Raw genomic sequence first — 22,231 nt, 5'->3', positions numbered from 1 at the left:
ACGTCTTCAGCTCCACTCAACAGTGATATTGATTTAACAGCTGCATGTCACTGTATTGTGCACTCAAAATTAACATATAGAGATCACTGATGTGTGAAGTACAGAGGAAAAAGAAAGCTTGCTCTTCACTCTATGAGACTTTATTATTATGATGCAGAATAGTGAACAGATAGACTTTTTAAGCATATTACTCTTGTAATCACAGCTATGAAAATCTACTTATTTAGCAGTGAATTAATCAAGAGCATATTACAAAGGGAATTGGTTGAAGGAAACTGAATGACTGCATTGGTCTGCATTTCTTTTGGTTAAGTTCATTTTTGGAAACAGTCTGGGGGCAGAACAAAAAGGTAAATCTGATGATATTACTGAGTGAAAGGCTGTGGTGCTCACTCAGGACAGGAAGGTAGTTATTTCTCTCCTCACATTCTCCCTTCTGTGGCACCGTGTACACACAGGGATTTCCCTTTTTTAAAAACCAGAATAAGCAATTATCTTTTGATTTGCTTTACATATGTGCACAAAAGTTAAATGAGCTAGCATTTGTAGAGTGCTACTCTAAGTGCTCAATATCATTATTTGGCTTTAATTCAAATTTTGTGAGAAACTCAGGAAATCTTGTACTACATCCCGTAAGTTTCTTCCATTGTACAAACCAGAAATTCACTATTACATGATAATAAAAGAGAGATGGCTAACTTCACAATTATAGCTGAAATTAGCCCAAATTATGGCCGACAAAGGCATTTTGTCCTTTTTAAATATACACAAACACACACACACCCCCCCCACACACACCCCTAAACAGATTTTACCTACCTGTCAGATTGCTGTAGAATTATTTTTAAAATTTTGATTTAAACTGGGGTTTTTTGATTATCATGATTTAGACCTGCTGGTGTGCTTTGAAAATGCATCTTCAGATGTCTGCTTGCCAAATGAAATACCTGAAGTATTTGTGAAATTTTGGCCCTAAGTAAGTTGCTGAGCAGAATCTAAGCACATGTTTAAGTTAAATTTGTCGTAAACGCCATTGCCAACTGACCGGCTGGCAAGAACATTTCACCAAAAGGGAAAAAATAAAAGCAAATTTCTATTTCTTCATTTCATTAGAAATCTGATTGAAAAAGCTGCACTGATTTAAATGAGAAACAGAGCACGACTATTATAAGCTGCTTCATCCAATCCAAACAATTACAAGATCAAATTGCAAATATCAGGTTTTCCAAAGGAGCAATTCAGACACAGGCAATCGGCTGAAATACATTGGCAAGTTTTGTAACTTCAAAGAGTGTAAAATCATGGCAGCTGTGATGTGGCCTTTCTAAATGGTCATGTGTGCATCCCTCATCCATAGAAGAGCACATCAAACTCTGCTAGACAGTCAAAAAACATCCTGGAGAGGCAGCAAAGTATCTATTACATCTTCACCCATGCTACTGAACTGCCCCATTTGGAAATCTGCATTCAGCCCAGCTCTCCAAGTCCAGAAAAACATTCTACACACCTGACCAACTTTTCCCTATTTGCTTTCACACAGAAAACAGATATATATTTGAAAACAATATAGTTTGCTGCAGAAAGCTTATCACATTCCATGTAGAAGACTTTCTAGTATTGCAGCATGTCTCAGACACCTGGAGCCTTGGGATAAGAAATCCAAACAGGTATAAGGAGTAATATCTTTAAACCCCAGTGCTCTATTTTAGTCCAGCTGATATTGTCACAAATACCAACAAGAGCAATCATCTACCTTTACTAGATAACTTTCTTCTGCTCTGAAAGGACAAAAGCATTAAATTCAAAGGAAAACTTAATCACATTTAAAAGTGATTGGGTGAAGTTTAGGAGCAGTTTTTACATTGCTTTTTCCTTGACTCAGTCCTGCAGCCTCTAATCATTAGCTGGACAGCTGTGCTATGTGATTAATTTATTTAGGTGTTGCTGTGATGCACAAATGTATATACTGAAAAGAACTACAGTATTGCTTTGCAGTAAGTAATAACCATGTTCCAGTAAGTGATTCAGTGCCAGAGTGTTTAGAAATGCAATCTTATGTAGCTTAATTAAAATGAAATGCCCCTTTCAAGCTATTTGCTCTAAGTTTGACTGAAAAAGTCCACTATGTACTACTGGAGTTGGAAAAAGTGGTAAAGTAGTTTCTGCAAAGACTTGTTTTGATAAACATGAGTTCAAGAATAAAGCTATTTTGGGACATTGCAATGTCTGCAGCAAGACAACAATTTACTGAATGGAAAGTGTTGCACAGCAAGAGAGAGTGGAAAGAAAACTCTTCACAAGCCAAAGCTGAAAGAAAACAAATTCTAACAAATGTTGTTCACTTGTCTGGAGACATGATTTTACTCCTTGACTTAGCTCAGCAGCACAGAAACTCAATGATTAGAAAATACATGAGCTAGTAACTTGACCTGGAATATTTCCACCCCTTCACTAATAGTTTTCTTGCTGTTTATTTCTAGGGAAAACTGGGAAAACAACAAGCAGAATGGATAGAATGGGATCCAAAGGCTCTCAAGTTCAGTGGGAGTCTATTCACTGCCTGTTGTGGACACCAGCTCAGACCCCAGACTGGTGATACCTGGAGGTTCCTCTGCTGGGTTTTTGTCAGTGACAAAAGCTGTGACACTCCCATGACAGTGTAGTGTGCTGGGGGAACAAAGTTAGCACAGATATGTCTGTGTTCCATTCAATCCCCATCCACACAACATAAAATCAAGTCTCCCAATGATGATAACTGATGGAATAGGCACTCCCACTGCTGGCAGATCAGAGTGAAAAGGGACAGATCTGAGGTTCTGAGTTACTGGCTCAGGGTTAGCAGAGGACTCAGCCCGCAGCAGCAGCGCCCTGCTCCTCAGTCCTTTGGCTCAGCTCACTGGCAGCTCCTCTTCTTATTAGTGAAGTATGACAGAAGAGCCCACGTTTGAAGGAAAATGTAATCTGAAAGGTGTATTTAGATAAACACTGGTCAGAAGATATGCTCATAGACTGGAATTCATTCAGCCTACATGTCAGACTGCTTTGGCTTGTCCCCAGCACTGGTTTATCCTCCTCCTTCACTCCCTCAGTCACGCTTGAAATTGAAGCTGAATTAAAAAAAAGACTAGATAAGATAGTGGCTAAAAAAATTCCTCTAAAGAATCTTTCCCCACAGTTCAAACTTTGAGACCTCAGTTCAAATCATCCCTACAAACCGAAAAACATTTGGAAATCCACAGCGTCAAAAGCACTGCTGCTACAGCCAACACCACAGCTGGCTACCATGAAAAGGCTGGTCTCCAGCTCACAAGCCTTGTTTGAATTTCAGGCTTCTCTTATGAAACAAGAATATATTGGCTCTGGAAGAGCTGAGAGGAAGCAGTCATGGTCCTCTGCTTCCTTCAGGTCATGTCTTTCTTCGTAGGAGAGAGACAACAGTCTCCGCAGGTCATGCAAGGGTCTTCTGACTTTGGGAAAGCACAATCCTAGGGGACAGCATCAGCTAATTGAATTAAAAATAATTTCCAATTCTTCTTATATAATACGTCTCTTACATAACTTGTATTAAAGGAGTCTAGAGTGTCCTTTCTCCTTCTGACAAAATGTGGTATTTTTGTTATCTGGCCCAGCCATACTGAGTTCAGTCCTGCAATGCACTGAGCATCTGATTGAGTGCAGCAGAGTGCTGGTTCCAAGGGGCATCTCCTGGTGCATTCAGACAATGTCATTAGACTTTGCTCTTCAGAAGTGGAGACAAACTCTTTCCTTCAAAATAATTCAGAGGAGAAGTTGAAGAATGTGTCTATTTTTCCTATTTAGGAAAAAGTGGGATTTATTTTGCTTTGGCAATATCCACAAGCAGGTTCATCTTCCTCTAGCAAGTAGAAAAGATTCTGTTGTACACTGAATTTACATTGGGCTGTTATTTCAGAGACAAAGTCCATTCCCTAAAATATGTGCACTGGGGGTTGTGTAACTTCATTAGCACTCACAGCAGTGGGAGCCCTTGTGAGGGTTAATTCCAGCAGGGGTTTCTATATTTTACTGTGCTGGTACCAGAGTGCTGGGCTGGGATTTCGATGGGGTACCCAGGCCAGACTCCTTCACATGTGATCTCTTTCTTCCGTAGTGTTATCTACTGACCATCACCACAGTCTGGTAGCAGCCTTACATTTATCTGTTATGCCTGAAAGTTCCATTTGCTCTGTGCAAAAATGTGAACTTCTATTAAAAGCCATCTTCACTTTTCTCAAAACATGTTTTATTCTTTTCTTGTAAGAGAAACACTTGCATCTATAGATTTAATTCACGTTTTGTCATGTAAGTGCCAAGCTACAACCTTACTTCTAAAATAAAGCATCACCACTTGAGTGGGTAGCCTGTCTTTACCCTTCAAGAAGGTCAAACTCTGTTTTGACAAAGGGTCATTAATGGTAAGGCTGGGAAGAACACACGCACTCGTCAGGGAACAAAGTGAGATGAGAGAATAGTAGAGATGAAAAGGCAGCTGAGGAAGGCGATGTGAGAGGGGAGAGGGGTGGTGTTACCATGGAGGCCTTGCGGAGGCTGAGGCGGTCGCAGCGGGATCTGAAGTAGGCCTCGTCGAAGGACGTGTGGCTGCCCTTCAGCTTCTCCGACAGGTTCCGGTAGAGCCGCTTGGCCGCGCTGGGCGACGAGGGCATGCTGTGCTTTTTGCTCTGCAGGAGGCTCAAGTTATGCATTTGCTGGGTCATTCTCAGCCAGGGTTTTCTAGAAGGAAAACAGCAGCTGTTTAGTGAGGTTTTGCTAGACCAACATCGTTGATCAGAAGTGTGTCACTGAAACACACAGTGCAAGGCTGCTGGGCCTAAAATCACTTTCACACACACCTTCTGCACAGAGGCACATTCGGGGCTTTTTCAATGGCAAATTGCTCTTTATGGAATTACACCCATGGATATCTATGGAGACAGACAATTAAAGATGGAAAAATAAAACAGACCCCCCCGAATTATTTGCTAATTCATATAAGGAGAAGGAGTTTCAATTAATGAGGGAAACAATGTTTTTGCAGAGTGAGTTCTGGGAATACAGGCGTCAGAAAAAAGTGACACCCAAAAGTAAATGTTGCTGTGGACAGTTTCATAAGGAGTGGCTTTTTCCTCACATAGTGGGCAGGCACTGGTTGTGTCTATTTGTTGTATTACTTTATCCTGCTCTGTGTTTGCCCTGTCCATTTAGAGTACAAACCCTTCCAAGAGGGACTGCTGCCTCTCTCTGACTGCCTCACCTAATTGGATTTATATATTATCTCATAATTAAACAATACTTTCTATGCTCTATCATTACAGTAATTTTTCTGTATTAAGAAAAATTGAATTAATATTTAACTCTGGAAGTATGTTACATGGAAATAACTTTACCTTAAAGGTAAACTAACAATCAGATTTGACCCAACTGCAGGCATAGGAAACTATCCCTATGGATTTCTAAGTGAAAAAGTGAAAAAAAAATGCACCATTTCTTCACTTTTCCCTGATGAGTCTGTACACATATATAAGGCAGAATGCCTCTCCAGGAGACTTCACACGTTGAAATAGTAAACCTGGCTACCTTTTCAGAGTATCTTTTCTGGAAATTTTTTTTTTTTTTTTTTTTGTACTATGATACAAATTCTTTTTTGTTCTTATGGTTTCAGTCTTCTTCTGAGCAAATTGGATGGCAGGACCAGACTTTAAGGACTATTTCCAGTAAAAGCATTCTTTACCAAACAGTCATCCTGCTGTTGGGGCTAGTTTTGGCAGGTATTTGTCCTTAAGATTAAAGACACCACCCAGGTCTCCTAAGCTTTCTATATCTTCCATTCTCACAGTACACTGTGGTGAGCAGACACCCTGAGCATAAAAGTATCTCATTACAATTAATTTCACATATTCTCCATGCTCCTGGGGTACTGAAGAGAGACCAAGTCTCTGAAGGAAGAGAGACAGAGTCAACACAATTTTCATACGGGATGAAAAGACTTTGTTACATTAGAACAACAGTGTGTGCAATCAAAAGGGAATTATGTGAGCTGCACTCCTGAAATAAATGTGCAAGTGTGGAGATGATCAGAAGCTCTCTGGGTCTCAGGAGGCAGCAATACTGCAAGGATTTTTGACTGGTTTTCTCTGAGTTTATGGAGTAAACTGATTATCCGCTTCCCACTTTTCTATGTTATTAGAATTTTAAAGAAACTTAGGAAGTTACCAAATATAATAATAATTTAATTCTCAGTTATTTAGAGTAACACTTTCAGTTTCTGTTAGTACATAGCGCTACAGATTGTCCCACATAAATTTCTCCCTTTAGCTCTGTTTTCAAGAACTATTTCTTTTCATCAATAAAGTATGGATCAAAACACAGACCCAAACAGGGAATAAAAATAGGCCAGGGAGTGCCATAGGCATGTTTGTAAAGGAAGTTTCAATTTTCCAAAATAATCTGATGCTAAGACTACAAGTTTTGAATTCCAAATACCACACACAAATACTAACACACAGTTGGTAGTGAACTCCGGACAGAAAGAAGAGTTTGCATTTGCCACGCAAACCTAACCTCAAAGAAGAGCAGACCCAATTCTTAATTCAAAGGCAGGTCAGCCTGCTGCACTGTCTGCTTTGGGATTATGGGTTTTTATTTGAAAAGCAACAGGCTCAGCACATCTGAGTGGCACAAGAGAGGTTAAAAGGTTCATGAAGCCAATATGGGAATTTACTGAAGGGTTGTGTAGATATTTAGGAAGTATACATTGAATAAATTAGGAACATCCACTTATTAGGACTTCTCCTACCTATTGTGGTATTAGTTAAACAAAACAAGAATGCCTGGTATTAAAGCTAACAAGGCCTATACCTCTGTCAGTGTTCTCTTGGCTGATGAAGTCCTTCCCCTGTCTCACTAGACCAAACTACCTCCTTGCTGACTTTAATACTCTCAAGGATTTTAATAATTACAAAAAAAAGGATTTTTGCCAGCCTGACTCCAAAGAAAGCCCTATCTCTTCTCCAACCTTCACTAATGCAGGAAATGTATTTGTCTCCATCTTCTTCAACCCAGTTGCCCAGACATTCTTCACAGAATCTCTTGAAAGTCATCAAGTTCAAGTTTTTCTTGAGAAGGGAGAAGTTGTTTCCAGAATCTCAAATTTCTACAGAGAACAGCTTGACAGCTGCATTTTCTTTTATGAGAAAATACTAACCTGAGCAAGTAAAGGAGAAGCACCTGTCAGTTCTTGGAGAGTTTTCCAAGAAATCAGAGTCTTTGGGAGAGGTGCTCTAGTGACACCTGTCCCAATACACATTCAAAACCCAGACAGCTGGCAGGGCTGTTTTCTCTGTTTCAATGTGTACATTGTAAAAAGAAACTGGAGTCTCTGTTACAGCATTCTAGAATGCTGGTGTAAGCTTTGAACCAAAGCAAATTTAGGCATCACTGAGGTGCTAATCTGTGTCACCAACCCATGAAAGGTTCAGAGCAGTTAATTACCAAGCCTGTTTCCCATGGCATGGGTTACTGTTCTTAGGGACTGTGACTAAACATAATTTGACTCCAGATATTGCCATTCCTTGGGGTAGCTGGAGTCCTTCCCACCTTGATCTGGTCAATGAACCAGGATTTATCAATTGAGAAGAAAACAACAGTGTGTTGGTAACCACCTAAACAGCAACTTCTGAGGACAGTAACCCCAGCGTGCCCTTGCCACACGTGGAAGCTTTGTCACTAAAAAGCCAGAGCAGACCCATAGTCTGACACTGATGGAAGAAGAGAACAGAATCTTTTATAATCTCATCAATGTTTCTGTGAAGTCAAGAGCAGGTGAATCTATAGAGAAGCTAAGTGAACACCCTCGAAATAGCAGCTAACAATAAAACAGATGGCATCTTTGCTATCCACACAGAATTGGTGAATCACAAATGACTTGAAACATAGATGTGTTCCCTGTATACTCACCATCAATATCCCCAAAGAAGGGGATAACTGTGGAACAATAAATCAATAGCTGGAATGACATGATGTGAACAAGCTGCATTTTTTCACCAGTGTACTGAAACAGTAAAGTGCAAAATGCTACTGCAGATTATTGTACTTAGCATCCTTCCTAGTTACATACAAGGTATGAAATGAAAAAAAAGGCAAGTTGAATATTCTGTAAAACTTTCTGGAAGTGGTATCTTATTAGGCTGGAAATGACTCACAGTAGAGCAATAGGAATGAGACTGGGCAGAATCGTGGGTGAAAAGCATAAGAAGAAATAAGGAAAAGAGACAGCTCAGTCCACATGATTCTGTGATGGAAAGCACAGGGGTTTTTGGGTGCTGTTAATTTTTTACAGAAATCAACTATTTCATGAGAGTATTTTTAGGCTTCTTTAAAAAGTCATTAATTTTATTTCTTTTACAACCATATCCTTGCCTCAACAATCAGGTGGAGACTTGAAATGTGCATTGTCTTGATTGAAACAACAAATACCCCAGCTGAAATGCACTTAGCCTGAGGATGTGTCATTGTCAGAACTATTTTTTGCAGCACCTGGAAGACTAATAATTTAGAAAGAGAAGATGTGCAGAAGAGCCCCATTTGAGATTTTCACATCTGGAAGCCTCTGCACAAATCTGACATGGGTCAGGATGACATAAGGACCTCTCCATATGGTTTGGAGTATCCCTGTGTGACCTAATTTGCACCCCCACAGCAAGGTGAGCACTGCAACAGGCAGCACAGCACCAGCTTTTACTGGGAAAGGCAGGACTAGAAAAAATAACAGCAGCAGCTCCCCTTATAACCAGACATAATTAATAGCAGTTTTCATTTCCAAGAATTAAAGAGCACAAAAGTCTTGCAGCAGATCTCTGGGGAAACAGTTACTGCCCTGCCCTGGAAATACCCATCAAACCAGCGTGACTGTCACTTTGCTATAGCTAGGAACCAAACCAGGGACCAAGGTCTCCCTGGTCATATTTCATTCTGCACATCCTGCAGTTTCATCTTTGTGATCAGATTTCTACTTGCACCTAAGCACAGAACCATTTTATTCCCCATCACCAGGGTCCTTTAAAAGTCAAATTCAAATACAAATGAATATAAAATAGTTACCTTTACAAAAGATTTGTGGGTTTTTTTCCTTTTTAATTGTCTAATACTGACCTAATATTCATGTCTCTCAAAAACATGTTGCAGAGAAAGAAAAAGAAATACCTAAATTGTAGATCACTCTCTGTTGTTTGTGGCACATACATGCTACATTCTAAAGACAGGTGCATTGGTAAGGCACAGCATAGCTGTGAAAGCATTCTCTTGGATTTTAGAAAAACACAACAGCTGAGAAACCCCTCAGGACTGTATGTTTATGAATCAATCATACTTGAAACTAGTAATTAGGAATATGTGCATTAAAGAGTTAAATTCGACTTACCAGCTTAGGCTATCCAAGGCAAAAGGTGAACAAGTTGCTGTTAATTGTCCCCACTCTTCCTTCAATGAATCACATTAGCTCTGCTGTCTCTGCTGGCTCAGCCTCTGGGCAGAATGAGTAAATCTCTTCCTTACACTGCATGAATGATCAGATATGAAAAAGCCTGTTACTAGAAATTACTGAAGTCCAAGATTGCTGCTAAAACCTCAGAGCAGAACAGTATTTAAAGCAAGTAGTGTTGTATCACAGGTAGAATATTTGGTGCCTTAACTCTGTCCCAGTTACCTGTGCAGCTGTAGGAGTGACTAATATGTGGAGCCTCCATGTGAAAGATGCCATGACTTCTGTGTGCTTTTAGCTTGTTGTAGCCTTTAAAATTGATCAGCAGCACAGCGTGCAAGTAGAAAAAATAATTACTGCCAGAGTAAACAAAACTGTGATTGTAATTAATTTGGCATGAAGTATGAGCAAAAAGACATTAATGCAGCCATCCTCAAGCAGCTGGTTTTATGCTAAAACAGCGAGAGGAAGGGGTAAAAATCACAGTGCAGTAGTGCTTGTTGCATGTGATGTATTGTTTCTTCTTTCTCCAAGCAAGCTACCACTACAGCTGTCTGCAATCATAGCAACAAAAGCAGCAGGCATAGCCATAGCTGTGGGACATCTGCAACATCATTGGAAAGCTCCCAGCCTGAACAGGTTACGCCTCAAAAAGATTATTAAATGGATAACAAAAGCACACTCTACGGATGCTAAAGCAGATCCTGTAATGTCGGCATTAGGAGCTTCCAAAATAGGAAAATAGTGATATTTCAAAATCTCATTTTTTTACTATAGGGCAAAAAAAATTGCAAATGCTGGAACCCACAGAAACCCACAAAAATATTACAAAGTCAAATGTGGAATATTTCAAATACCCATATACAGTGTTCTAAAAACAGTGAAGGTGACAATCAAAGATTAACAACAACCTAGGAAATGGTTATCCTTCTAGACGGTCTACTGGGTTAAATTCATGCAATCAGAACACTCCAGTGCAACATCAGATAATAGAAAAGAACCAAAACACAGCAATTCCTGGGTCCTAGCCAGTGACCATTAATATCTACAGAAAAAGTATTTTGGATTATTTTTAAGGAGATACCACAGCTACTTTTACAATCTGCTCAGTTTTCTTCCCTGGTTTTATTCAGACATGATTTTTGGAAAATCTTGGAAACCTCCCAAAATCCGTTGATCAGCCTGATTCTCCCACAGTTCAAACCTCAGCTAAGGGTGCTGTGCCTCATACCCAAGGGCATCCTTTTGCCCAAGTAGCTGAAGCTAAAATGTAATCCTGGGCCTTATTTTGTATGCCATGGAACTGGAAGATAATCTGTATTTTTTAAACCAATCTGGATATGGATCAAACCATTCTTTGGGGGTTTTCTATCAACACACATGCCTGCATGTACATGTGTGTGTAAACATGCACACAGACATGTGGGCATATGAGAATATCAAATGCAAATAATGAGAATATCAAATGCATATAGTTATAGGGTATAATGAGAATATCAAATACAAATAGTTACTTGCTTTGCTGCAGCAGAGAATTGCAAAATGCTATTACAATATTCTATGCACAGCATTCCTTCTCCTGTACCTTGAAACTCACAGGCCCTCCATTTACAGGATTCCCTCTTTTGTTCTGCTCCTTCCAAGGATCATTAGTCAGAGAGCTGACTGAGGTCACTGCTCCTTGCCAACAGGAGGGAATTGGAAATCTTTCAAAAACCACCAAATACCTCTCTAACACTGAGATACTATCTGGAAAAAAACATGCTGAAAATCTGAAATGTCTAAATCAGTTAAAAATAAATGTAAGCCTAGGAACTCCATTTTCAGTGCTGTGCTAAATAGGGATGATTCTTCTAAGTCAAAGTCCCCAATTAAGTTTTTTTTGCCTGTATAGACCTCACCTATGGAAGTCACTTGTAAAGGAATTCTCAATTTCCAGCTGTTTTCAGGGGAAAAACATAGAGTGAATTTCCAGAAATCAGTCTATTAAACATTTCTAGCACCTTCTCATTGTGGTTCAATACTTCTATCTTCTGCTTTCTCCCTTCAGCTTGGTGGAAAGCAGCCCTTTTACATTGCCATTTTGATTTTTTAAATGCTTAGTCCTTTTTCTACCCAAACAGTATTTAGTAGAATAGTAGAAGTCAAGATATTTTCTTGCCCAAGCCTAGTTCTTGTGAAATACAATTAGCTTTTTTGTCTTGAGAAAATTTATTTATAATCTTCTTGACCTATGAATATAAATTCATAATTAGCCTGATCAAAATCCAGAAGACACAAAACAATGCCCAGTAAGGTAAAAGAAGTAATCATACATTTAGCAAATGATAATAATGCAATTATTAAAAATTATTATTGAATGTTTGTGAATAACTGTGAGAGGCACCTACATCTAGTTCTAGAAATGAAGAAGACTAAAAGACCTACAAAACCAATAGACCCTGGGTTTATGATGAAACACGTGGAAGAAGATCCTTTAGTCTGATCTCCTGCAGAAACCTGACCATCCTCAGTCTTTGATGGTTTCATCAGAGGACAGAGAAGCCATCCAGTTCTTATTGCCCTTGCATTCTACTCTCCATAGCTGCACAGAGCATTTTGCTGGCTGTACTTACACTGCTGACTTAACCTACTGCGACAGGTTTTCCTTCCACGACTGGTGAGTCAGAAGTTCCCTGCCTGCAGCACACAAGGAGATCTGATCCCACAAGCTGCTGTTGCTCTTACTGCTGCTGAAGCTGCATGTTTTTGTGAAGATGTACATTTAGTGGTACGTTTTGTTAAGGAGGCTGCCCAAGTTGGCTGATTCAGTGCCACAGTCCCCCAGACCTTCACCCTGTGTGGTTCTCAGCTTTACACACCCCAGGCGTTTTTAGCGCTGTGTTGGCCATTAACTCCACGTAGCAAATTCTGCTTGTTCCTCGCAGACCTTGGGAGGTTTCTGGGATGAGGAGCTCCGTGTTTGGGCTGTGGTTTCGCTCCTCCATCCATCGATAGGTGGCAGCGTCCACCCAGCTCTCCCCAGCCCGGGCAGGGCCCCGGAGCGGCGGCCGCGCAGGGCTCGCCTGTCCCGGGACGCGATGCCCGGCAGGGCATCCCCCCATCCCCGGACCCCGGCGTGTCCCTGCTTTACATCGCGTGCCGTGGTTGTGAAAAACATTTGGTTTTTCCCACTAGAAACTGGGTGGGAAGTTTGGAGCGGAGAAACTGACATGGAGCCTGACTTTACTTGCGACGATGGCAAAGCTGATGCACTCACAAGAGACAAAGCTGCATTTTAGACTGTTCACAGTCCCACAAAAGGGACAAATATTGCTCAAATATCAGATCTCCATCCACTGTCGCAGCAATGGAGCCAGGCAGATTGGATATCAGGGGTTGGGATCTCCACCCCCTCTCAAGGTAACAAGACAACATGGCTAACTCTGACACCTGTAGGCACTCTCATTTTGAAAATCCATTACTTGAAAGGTAGTTAAAGTGACTCTTCTCCCTGAAACAAGATAGTGGGGTAGTTAATTTCATACAGTCAAAAATATTCAGTGGGAAAGGTAAAATAAAAAGCAAACCAAACCCCCAAACACATAAAAGTGTATGTTTCTTTGTCCCCACACTCATTCTTTCTTGCACATTTTTATACACAAAATGTACTGGAGTAAATTCCAACTCTGGTTTTGGCAATTTCTGCCTCTCGGGCTCCTTGTTTACCTATCATCTTTCACACATACCCCTTTGCCAATTTGTTTATTCTCTGTCCTGTTCCCTGGTTTCTTGGGTTTCTTCAAGGACATTGATTGGAGTCTTACTGTTTCACTAGTTACTTTAGCCAGTGTTCTTGATCCAAATCCATAGCAAATAACCTATTATCCACAAAGACACAGAAGTATTCAGTATGCTTATGAAAAAGACAAATATTTCCCAGCTGATCAGTCACAGACATGATCGAGCTTGAAAAATTCTGAAATTGTGAGTAAAGAAAAAATAATTGTGTTTGGACTAAGCTTAGAAATAATTTCCCCAAGTATTCTGAAATGTTTGAGGCAATGTGATGTCAGTGACAAGTGGAACTGGGCTTGGCAGCCCTGGCTGCCCCAGGTTTCCTCTGCAGCCACAGCTCCCAGCCCAGGGTCCTGTCAGCCCCACCTGGAACCCGGCACATCCCGGCTCTCTGCAGGGCTGGACTTGGCAGATGCACCCGTGCCTGGGGCTTGCAGATTCCCAGAGGAAAGGTGCAGATGGGAGGAATTCTCAGCTTTGTGGCAGCTGTGGACTTGCTGCTTGTACTTCAAAATATGGTTTTAAATGAACTAGCAGAAACTCAGAACTGTTTGGTCAGAATTCTTTAAAGATGGCATGTTTTTCATAGAGTCACAGTGGCTTGTTTACCCCTGCTAGTCTTTTTACTTGGAAAATTCCTGAGAATAATAATTCCTGGCTGCAGTGGAATAGAATCAGGCCTGGGCTGTCAGAGCTACAAAACTACTGAGTCATTTGGGATCTTTTGGAGTGTAAGTTAAGGTAAACAGAAATAAAATAGTATAAGAAGTCCATCAGTGCCTCAAAGCCCTCCCTGTTTGAACCAAGGAATCAAAGGGCAGCTGCTGTTACCTATCAGGAGGTGTGCACCAATTCTGATACATGGGAATGCTGCTCTATTGCAAAACCAATGCAGAGCAGAGCTCTTTGCTGGTGGTTCTTGCAGTTGTTCCCCAGATTATGAAAACCCCCTAAATCTGTGCAAACACATGCAGTTTCAGGAAGCCTATAAAAGTACATGAGACCATTGGACATGTCTGAAGATGTTGCTGGTCCTCAGAAACAAATTACCCATCTGAACATCATGGAAATAATGAAGTTGTCAGCAACAACAGGCAGCTGTGATGTTTTGTCAGCCTCCTGTTGATTATGTTATCTAGTCAGACACTCCACATAGAGATAATTTATGCCATGTATTGTTCAGCCATGACTGCTCCCAGCTGCACTACATTTAATTCAAGTTACACCAGAACATTTTACAAACAGAAATTAACAAGCTTTTCATAGCTGGCAATTTCTAGATTAGGAAAGGATAAAGAAAAAACCAGAATTTAGCAAAGTTGAGCATGGAACAAAGCTGAACAGAGGCAGACACACACCATCCCACAGAAGCACCTTCTTTTTAAACTGAAGGCATCTTTAGGCTTGTGACACAGTCTTTAAAAAAACAAAAAGAACATACAAATATATAGATAGGTGTCATTGCAACTTTTGTATGATTGTAGTAATTAGCAGTATACTTATTAATATAAGGCCTGTTTCTGAAGATTGATTCACTTTTCTTCAATACTTGTATAAGAGCATGTATTATAAAGTACTACACAAGTGCCATTATTTTTCATACTGAATAAAGAAAGAACTTTGATAACAGAAGAACAAATTCCTGCTATTTTCTGAACCCCAAGCACTGTTTATTTCACTAAGCAGATACTCCTTAAAGAGCAGCTTGTTTGCCCTGATTAAAGCAGAAGTCTATTTATGGCATTTAGTGACTTTAACATATTAAAATCAGACATTTAAAAAGTAACACATACACAAAACCAGCAGCAAACAAAACCACAAAAAAAAACCCAGAGTAAGGTACCATATCAGGAAAACTTTGCTACTGAGGACAAAGAGTAGGAAGAGAGGGGCTATTTTCCAAGGGTAACATTTACCTGGGGTGAATAATTTGTCCAGATCCTGATGGAGACTGATTGTTCAAGATAACAACAATTCAAACCAAGAGCCTATTTGTCTGCATTATCAGAGGAAGAACCACAAGGAGATCTGTCTCCCTGAATCAGCTTTTGTGAACAGCTCTGTAGGTTATCTTTGCAGTAGGGAAGCATCCCCCTGCCTGGCTGTGAGAATCTTCCACAAGCTGGAATTCATACTGCAGTCATTTGGTCTGATGTTCATGTACATTTGAGTTTAAATGAAAATAACTCTGAGGAATTCCAAACCAATGCATCACAGGAGCAATGAAAAAGCCCAAACAGAATAGAAAAGATTGCTGTGAAGTAATTCTAGATTTGCCACTGCCATTCTTTTTCACAATAAGTTCAAATGAACACTTAAACATTCATTTTTTCTGAGAAGTTATAATAGCTTCAAATCATGAAGATCCAAGGTTTACTGCATAGGCAATGCACATGGACATAACAGTTTTTGTTGAAACCTTTTTATACTTTAGAGAGACAAGGACATATGATTGTTTATCCTTTATAAGAGGTGTGGGGCACAGCAAAATCAGTGGCAAAATTCAAAAGATGCATTGTTCTTACCTCAAGTGCAACATTTCAATAAAAGTGAAATTAAAAGATAAGAAGTGAAATCAAATCTTGTCTGTTTGGAATATAGCAGATCTATATAATGCTTTAACAAAAATAATTCTTTTTTTTACCGTAGTGGAGGCTTTTAAAAACTGTAGTAGTGAGAATAGCAGTTCATGAAAATATCTTGCCATCACTTTTCTTAAGCTCTAAACCTGATGAATCTGTTCCCTCTCAATTAGTCATGCCAGCCTCTCACTGAGCAATAAACATCAGTACTTGGCCTTGCTGTGTTGCCATGTTGCCACAAGTCCCATCTCCATCTCACAAACAAGATAGAATACAAAGTGATAATTGCTCCCTAATGAGCACACACTTTTTGGATTAATTTAGTTCACAGCCCCTCTTCCCACTCCTCTCACTTCATTCCATTGAACTAATGCATCAACCAGCTCCAAAGGTGAGAAATTAATCTGAAATAAACTCCTACTTTTCATGGCTGAAATGTTCATTCATGTGTTTCATTGCAGCATGACTTACTCTGTTTTCCAGCAGGTCAAAGAGAATCTGATTCAGACTATAAAATTGTGGGCTTTATTTGCCATATTCAAACTCTGACTTAGCAAAGTCCTTGGAAAACAGCTATCAGGCCAATTCTTCAAGGAGGGGTTGTGGTATAGGCCAAATCCTGACGTGTTGGCAAAAGTCTATACGAACTTCCATCCTGTTCATAGACCCTCTGGGATGTGTTTTACTCCTTCTCACTCACCCTCAAATCAGAAAGAACAATGCTGGTTAACCTCAGGGCAGGAGGTGCTTAGAGCACACAGCAGGGCTCTGGCAAGTGCCCAGGTTCACTGTGGGTGGGACAGCTCAAGGCCAGAGCTGGTTCAGTCTCAGGACCTTTTGTTCTGCGAATCATGGTAAAGCACTTGTTAGTCCTAGAACAGAGACATTGGCTGGGAAAACATTTGAGATATCAGGCTCACCCTGCCCTAAGAGTTTCATGTATCAAGAATGTTTGGTTATCACGTGCTCACTTATGTTTCAGTTACATGCAGAAAATTGAAAATATTAAAAACTTCAAAAACTATAAAACCCCAACTCCCCAACAGCTTATTATAAATAACGACTTCCTATATTTTATAAATGAGGTACTTCAAAAGTGTTTGTACACCACCATCCAGTTATTACATTCATTAGGGCTGTCACAGGAGACAGATGGGGAATATAATTTGCTGCTGTGTTAAAAGATTGAATATGGATTTGGAAACGAGGACTCCTGGTCCAGTGAAACAACACTCTCTCCAGCCAGAAGTGCTGATCTGATTTCATCTGAATTGTGTTAATAAATATTTGCAAAACCAGGCAGCTTAGGTGGCTTATTTAAGAAAACACTTGCTTTTCACCTTTAGTAATTAATTTCCTTCAGGGTCAGCATTTGGTGGTCTTACAGCTATTGCCCAAACTTCTACACACTTTGGGATGATTAATGATCTCTGTTCTGGAAAATTATGAGGTGCCATAAGGAAAAATTAACTGAATTCACACAATGTGAAACCTCTCACTGGGTACCTTTTCTCTGCATTGTTTTTTTAAGGGGCATGGCCTGTGTGAATGTGTGTCATTGAAAACTGGTAATGAGCTCCCCACAAACCTGCACTGAATTCTCACAAGGTAATGCAGCCAGTCTCAGCTATAGGCAACATTGAGGCCAAGTGAAATCTAACAGATATTCTCTCTGGCAAGAGAATTACCCTTCAAGTCGCACTGATCAGTGTGACACCTGAGCCTTGGGACAAAGAAATGCTCCGGGTTTTACTTCAGATGCTCTTCTTGATTACAGCTTCAACCTTCCTCCTAAAACAGCCCCTTACACACACACACAAAGTACACAGAAATGTCCACATTTATTACACCAATTTTGATACCTGTTTTGTGACATTTTCAAAATTGGTAAATAATATGCTTTAGGTCATATTTTGCAGCATTTCATTCAATGCAGGTCTTTTGAATGATTGCAATTGAGAATATATTTTTCATCTTTGCAGACACCATTCTGGGAGAATTCATTCTGGGCCTCTATCCACTTTTCCAAACAGGCACAACTGCAAAAAAATCCCATGTAACATCTAGTGTTGCTACTCAGATGGAAATAAAGGCATGGATTTGCAATGAAGTGAATAACAATTTAATATATACAATCCTGTAACAGAAAATCTTGTGCTCCAGCAGTTTGGAAGCACCTGATCTGTTCTCTTGCCTGTACTGTCCAATAAAACTGTGTAGTTTGGTTTTAATTAGGGGCCATAATTATTAAGAATTTGAAAATTAGCCACTATCAGTATGAAGGGTGAATTTTTTGTCTGGCTTTGTTTTTTATCTAAATCGGATTAAAACCAGAAGGTTGATTTGGTTATTCCAGTGGCACTTGGGAAGAAGCAGAGTTCAACATGAATCACTGGGTTTGCTCTAAGAATTTCTGGTGCAGATGGCTCTGTTGCCTGATGTTCAGTACAAATAAGGTGACTTTTCTTGAGAGAAATATTGAACTACAGAGAAGGGGGAAAAAAGCCAAGCTGGTATGAACAACTTTGAGTCATAGATAAAGAGGAGCCACAAAAAAAAAAAAAAATAAAAAATCCATTTAAATTTTTTAACAAAGAAGCTTTCAATGACAGAGTAATTTCTTTTGCAATATTCTACCAGAAGACCGAGATACATTTTCTCACTGACTTCAGTGGGATGGGTGTTTTGTACTGGAATTACTTCTCTAAGTACAAACACTCAAAAGTTTCATGGATTGCAAATAGATGGAACAGGAAAATGAAAGCAGGGAGAGTTTATGTAATGGTTACTCAGTGGACCTGTGAGAGAGCTGGAATTGGACATTAATGTTGTTCCAGTGCCTATTTATCCTTCCTTATATGGCTTAACAGAAATGTTGGAATTTTGTCCAATTTTGGCTCATTTAACTTATTTTACACCCGCCTCCCTTCAAGAAGTTACCATGGAACTGAATTTTCAAATTACTGACATGCCACATTGGTACTTGTGTTTGAAAAACCCACACATTAGATAACATGAAGCTACAACAGAATAAATCTGATGGCCAATGGATGATTCCATCATTTTTCTTTAAATTAGTCTATATTAAAAACCAGCTTAACACTAAGAAATGAACCTGCACTTCAGCAAAAGCTAGAGTATTAGTATTTTGATGTCGTAGGAAAGTTTGATTATTGAGCCCATTATTATGTCACAGTCTCACAGTTTAAATACAACTGTGAGACTGTGATATCATATTCTCATAATATAGTTCTTTGGATTTTCTGAAGAACACCCAGACACTTAAAATTTTTTTTTTTTTCAGAGAGGTGCAATACTTAAAGAATGATTTTTTAGGAGGGTGAGAAATCCCAGCCTAACTACCAGCCTCTCCTGAAAATAGGCAATCTAAAAATTGAATGCTCTGATATATCAGCACACAAGCTGTGCTGGGAGAATACGACTTTGTGAGACACACAAAAAGACAAGTGAAGCAGTTGTGGTTTTTAGCATTCAAACAAGCACAGATTCAAGCTTAATAGTACCAGTCCATCACCACAAAGATTGCATAGAATCTCCTTTACTTATACAGAATTTAGCTTCTAAATATAAGTAGTAGGAAAACCTGATTAAAAGAATTACAAATACTTTTAATATGAGTTTAAGGAAATAGTTATACACCATTGAAACCAGAAATTTTGGTCAGAGTTTTTCCCACAAACCTATCTATGAACCATTGAAGGGTATTTTAATAAGCAGCATTTTGTTCAGTAGGCTTTTAAAAATAATATGGAAAATACAACTGGTATTTTCAGCCAGAATCATTCATAGAGCCCTCATGAAAAATAAGGAGTTCAGGCTTAAAAGTGAAATGAATCTTCTCTAATTTTATGTGAAATTCCACAGCTCCATGTAATATGATCTTCATTCCATAATGGGGGCTTCTATTTAGTTAGCAAAAAATAACAACCTCTCTAAATTACTGCCTTTTGCATATCTCCTACAGATCTGATGGCTCAGATCTTAGGTTTGGATAGGGACAGCCTCCCAGGGGGTTACAGATATGAAACCTCACTGCACATGAGAAATACTTACTTTCATCTCCTTCTTCAACCCTAGATTCAGCTATTCAAAACAGAAAATCACAGCACAAGCACCAGCCCTACAAACCTTGGCAGTACTGAGCTACTGCTGTTCTGCGTTGTCAATCAGCTGTCAAGATGGAAAAGAAAACTCTTTCTACATTCTTAGAGTATTTCCAAATGTGCACAGGTGCTCACAGGAGATGACAGTGCAAGAATTGAATGTCACTTGCATACCAGAAATACTTTTGAAACGGGAAGTGGGAAATAAAGGAGTGATCACGAGGATACAAGAAAATCCAATAGGATTGCAGTGGCAAGCTTTGAATTTGCAGTGAAAGTTGTCTCCCTGGAAGATATGGTTTTTCCAGTGCATGCTGCAAAGCACAGTCAGCTCCTTTTAATTTCCTTCATCTACACAAAGCAGCATCTGAACTGTATTTCCAAGCAAACAATTATATAAAACCAGGTGTCTTCTCAGAAAAGTTTTCCTTTCCTTGAAAAGCAATCAAGAAAATTAAGGAATTACAGAAAATTAATACATCCATAGGTGTCCATCTAAAAAAAAGTGACTGACATAATACATTAAAAATGAAATATTAGATACCCCAAATCAGTTTTCAGACATTATTAGAGAGCAATTCCTGAAGGATAACTACCAGGTAAATAATTTGCTGTAAATAGCACTTTTGAGAAAACTGCTTGCAGATGATTTCCAAATAAAAAAAATGGTACAATTCACTGTAACATTTGCTTCAAATTATACAACCAACTAATTATGAAGTAGTCTCTTTAAATATGAAATAATTAATACAGCCAATTAGCATACACAGATGGGTGAGAAAATTAAGCTTATGAGTGAAGTATGAAGGGAATGGAAATCTAAAAGTAATTACAATGGATTTCCCCCCATTTTCTCTCTATAAAGAGTATGTTATATTAGTCCAATATAAACTCATTTTCAACTCTGTCTCTGACAAAACAAGCAGGAAACTGTTACATAATATCACCTTTTGAAATAACACCAGATTTTATACTTTTTTTTAAATCCAGGAACAAATGGATAAGGAAATAAAAAACCCCAGAATTGTGTTTCTTTACAATTGATGAGTCATGATTTAAAAAGGTCAGAAAATGACATTTGCATTATCTGTCTTGTCCTGAAAATAGCACTGTATCAAGAATAAATGATACAAAAATATAATCAAAAAACCTTAACAAATGAGGAATGAATATGATCAGTCAAGGATCAGAAATTCCCATCCAAAGCTACTGAGCACTGTTAACTCCAACAGGCCCTGAGCCAGTCAATTGCTCCAGGAGCACGTTTTGATTTGTTTGATTCTTTTGCTGGACAGCACAGAAGATGTGTAAGATTTTCTTAGCCACAGGCTGAACATTCTGCAACTTTTTGCTAATACCCACTACTTCCTTATTGGCACCTAGTATGAAATCTGAACAGCCAGGCAGAAAGTCTCTTTAACCTCCACTGATACCATCACAGCAGCTGTCGGGGAATCCAAATGCGCAGCATCCATCTATCACTTGTTTGGAGATAGATTTTTTTTTTTTAAACCTTGAAACAGATTTTCTTTAAAAATTGCAAAGGCTTAGCAATAGTGATTTCATAAGGGAAATCACTCTTGTGTCCACAATTTCTTCAAGATAAAGTTCAAGGCAGGAAGAGATGCTGAAAATTGAATCAGTACCAAAAGATAGACAGAGGATAGATTATAGAGAAACCAAAAGAGATGGAGGTTTAAGTTCAGAGATGGAAAAATTCCTTGTCTTAGGAGTAGCCATATTCTTAGATAAATAATTCTCACCAGTTCAAACTGATACAATTTCAGTCAGTAGAAGAAAGAGAGGTGGTGTTTTAGTAAATAATTGTGTAAGTTCCTATAGATGTGTATCTGGATCATTCAATGAGAAAACTTTAAAAGGAATGGTGCAGGATGTGTTCAGATTTATCTTTAGAATGGATTTGTGACAGGATAAGGAAAACGTGCAGGGGAATTCTAAAAGCAACTTCTGATCATAGTTCTTCAATTACAGCAGCAGTTCATAAACAGCTGAAAAAATAGGGCACCCTCTCTGTTAAGTGTATTCTGTGCCAGAGGAAATAGGAATCTGCTTTTCCAAAAGCTAAATGAAGCAAAACTACATGGACTCTGTGTAACAATGAAAGCAACACTAATTTATTGTATCTTGAAAATATAAGCAAACAATCCAGGATCTCTGCTTGAGAATGGGTATACCTGTATTTATCTCAAGCTTTTTGTCTTTCTGGAAAGCCTCCACAATCTCAGTCATTTGGA

At 39.1% G+C, this 22,231-nt stretch overlaps 1 protein-coding gene across 1 annotated transcript in view; it reads right to left on the bottom strand.

Annotated features, from left to right (window-relative positions):
• ANKFN1 (ankyrin repeat and fibronectin type III domain containing 1) overlaps positions 1 to 22,231 on the bottom strand; it is a 103,101-nt gene that overhangs the window by 54,468 nt on the left and 26,402 nt on the right. Inside the window, exons 2-3 of the mRNA XM_014308954.2 lie at positions 9,434 to 9,568; positions 4,548 to 4,749 (exon numbers count right to left, since the gene is read on the bottom strand). Of these exons, the coding sequence (XP_014164429.1) occupies positions 4,548 to 4,733 (186 nt within the window). The 5' untranslated portion in view covers positions 4,734 to 4,749; positions 9,434 to 9,568. The remainder of the gene's footprint in view (positions 1 to 4,547; positions 4,750 to 9,433; positions 9,569 to 22,231) is intronic.

The sequence above is a fragment of the Geospiza fortis genome, unplaced genomic scaffold (genome assembly GCF_000277835.1).
Source record: "Geospiza fortis unplaced genomic scaffold, GeoFor_1.0 scaffold221, whole genome shotgun sequence".
NCBI lineage: Eukaryota > Metazoa > Chordata > Aves > Passeriformes > Thraupidae > Geospiza > Geospiza fortis.
The sequence above is the reverse complement of the archived record's forward strand: the minus strand, read 5'-3'. Positions and strand labels throughout refer to the sequence as shown.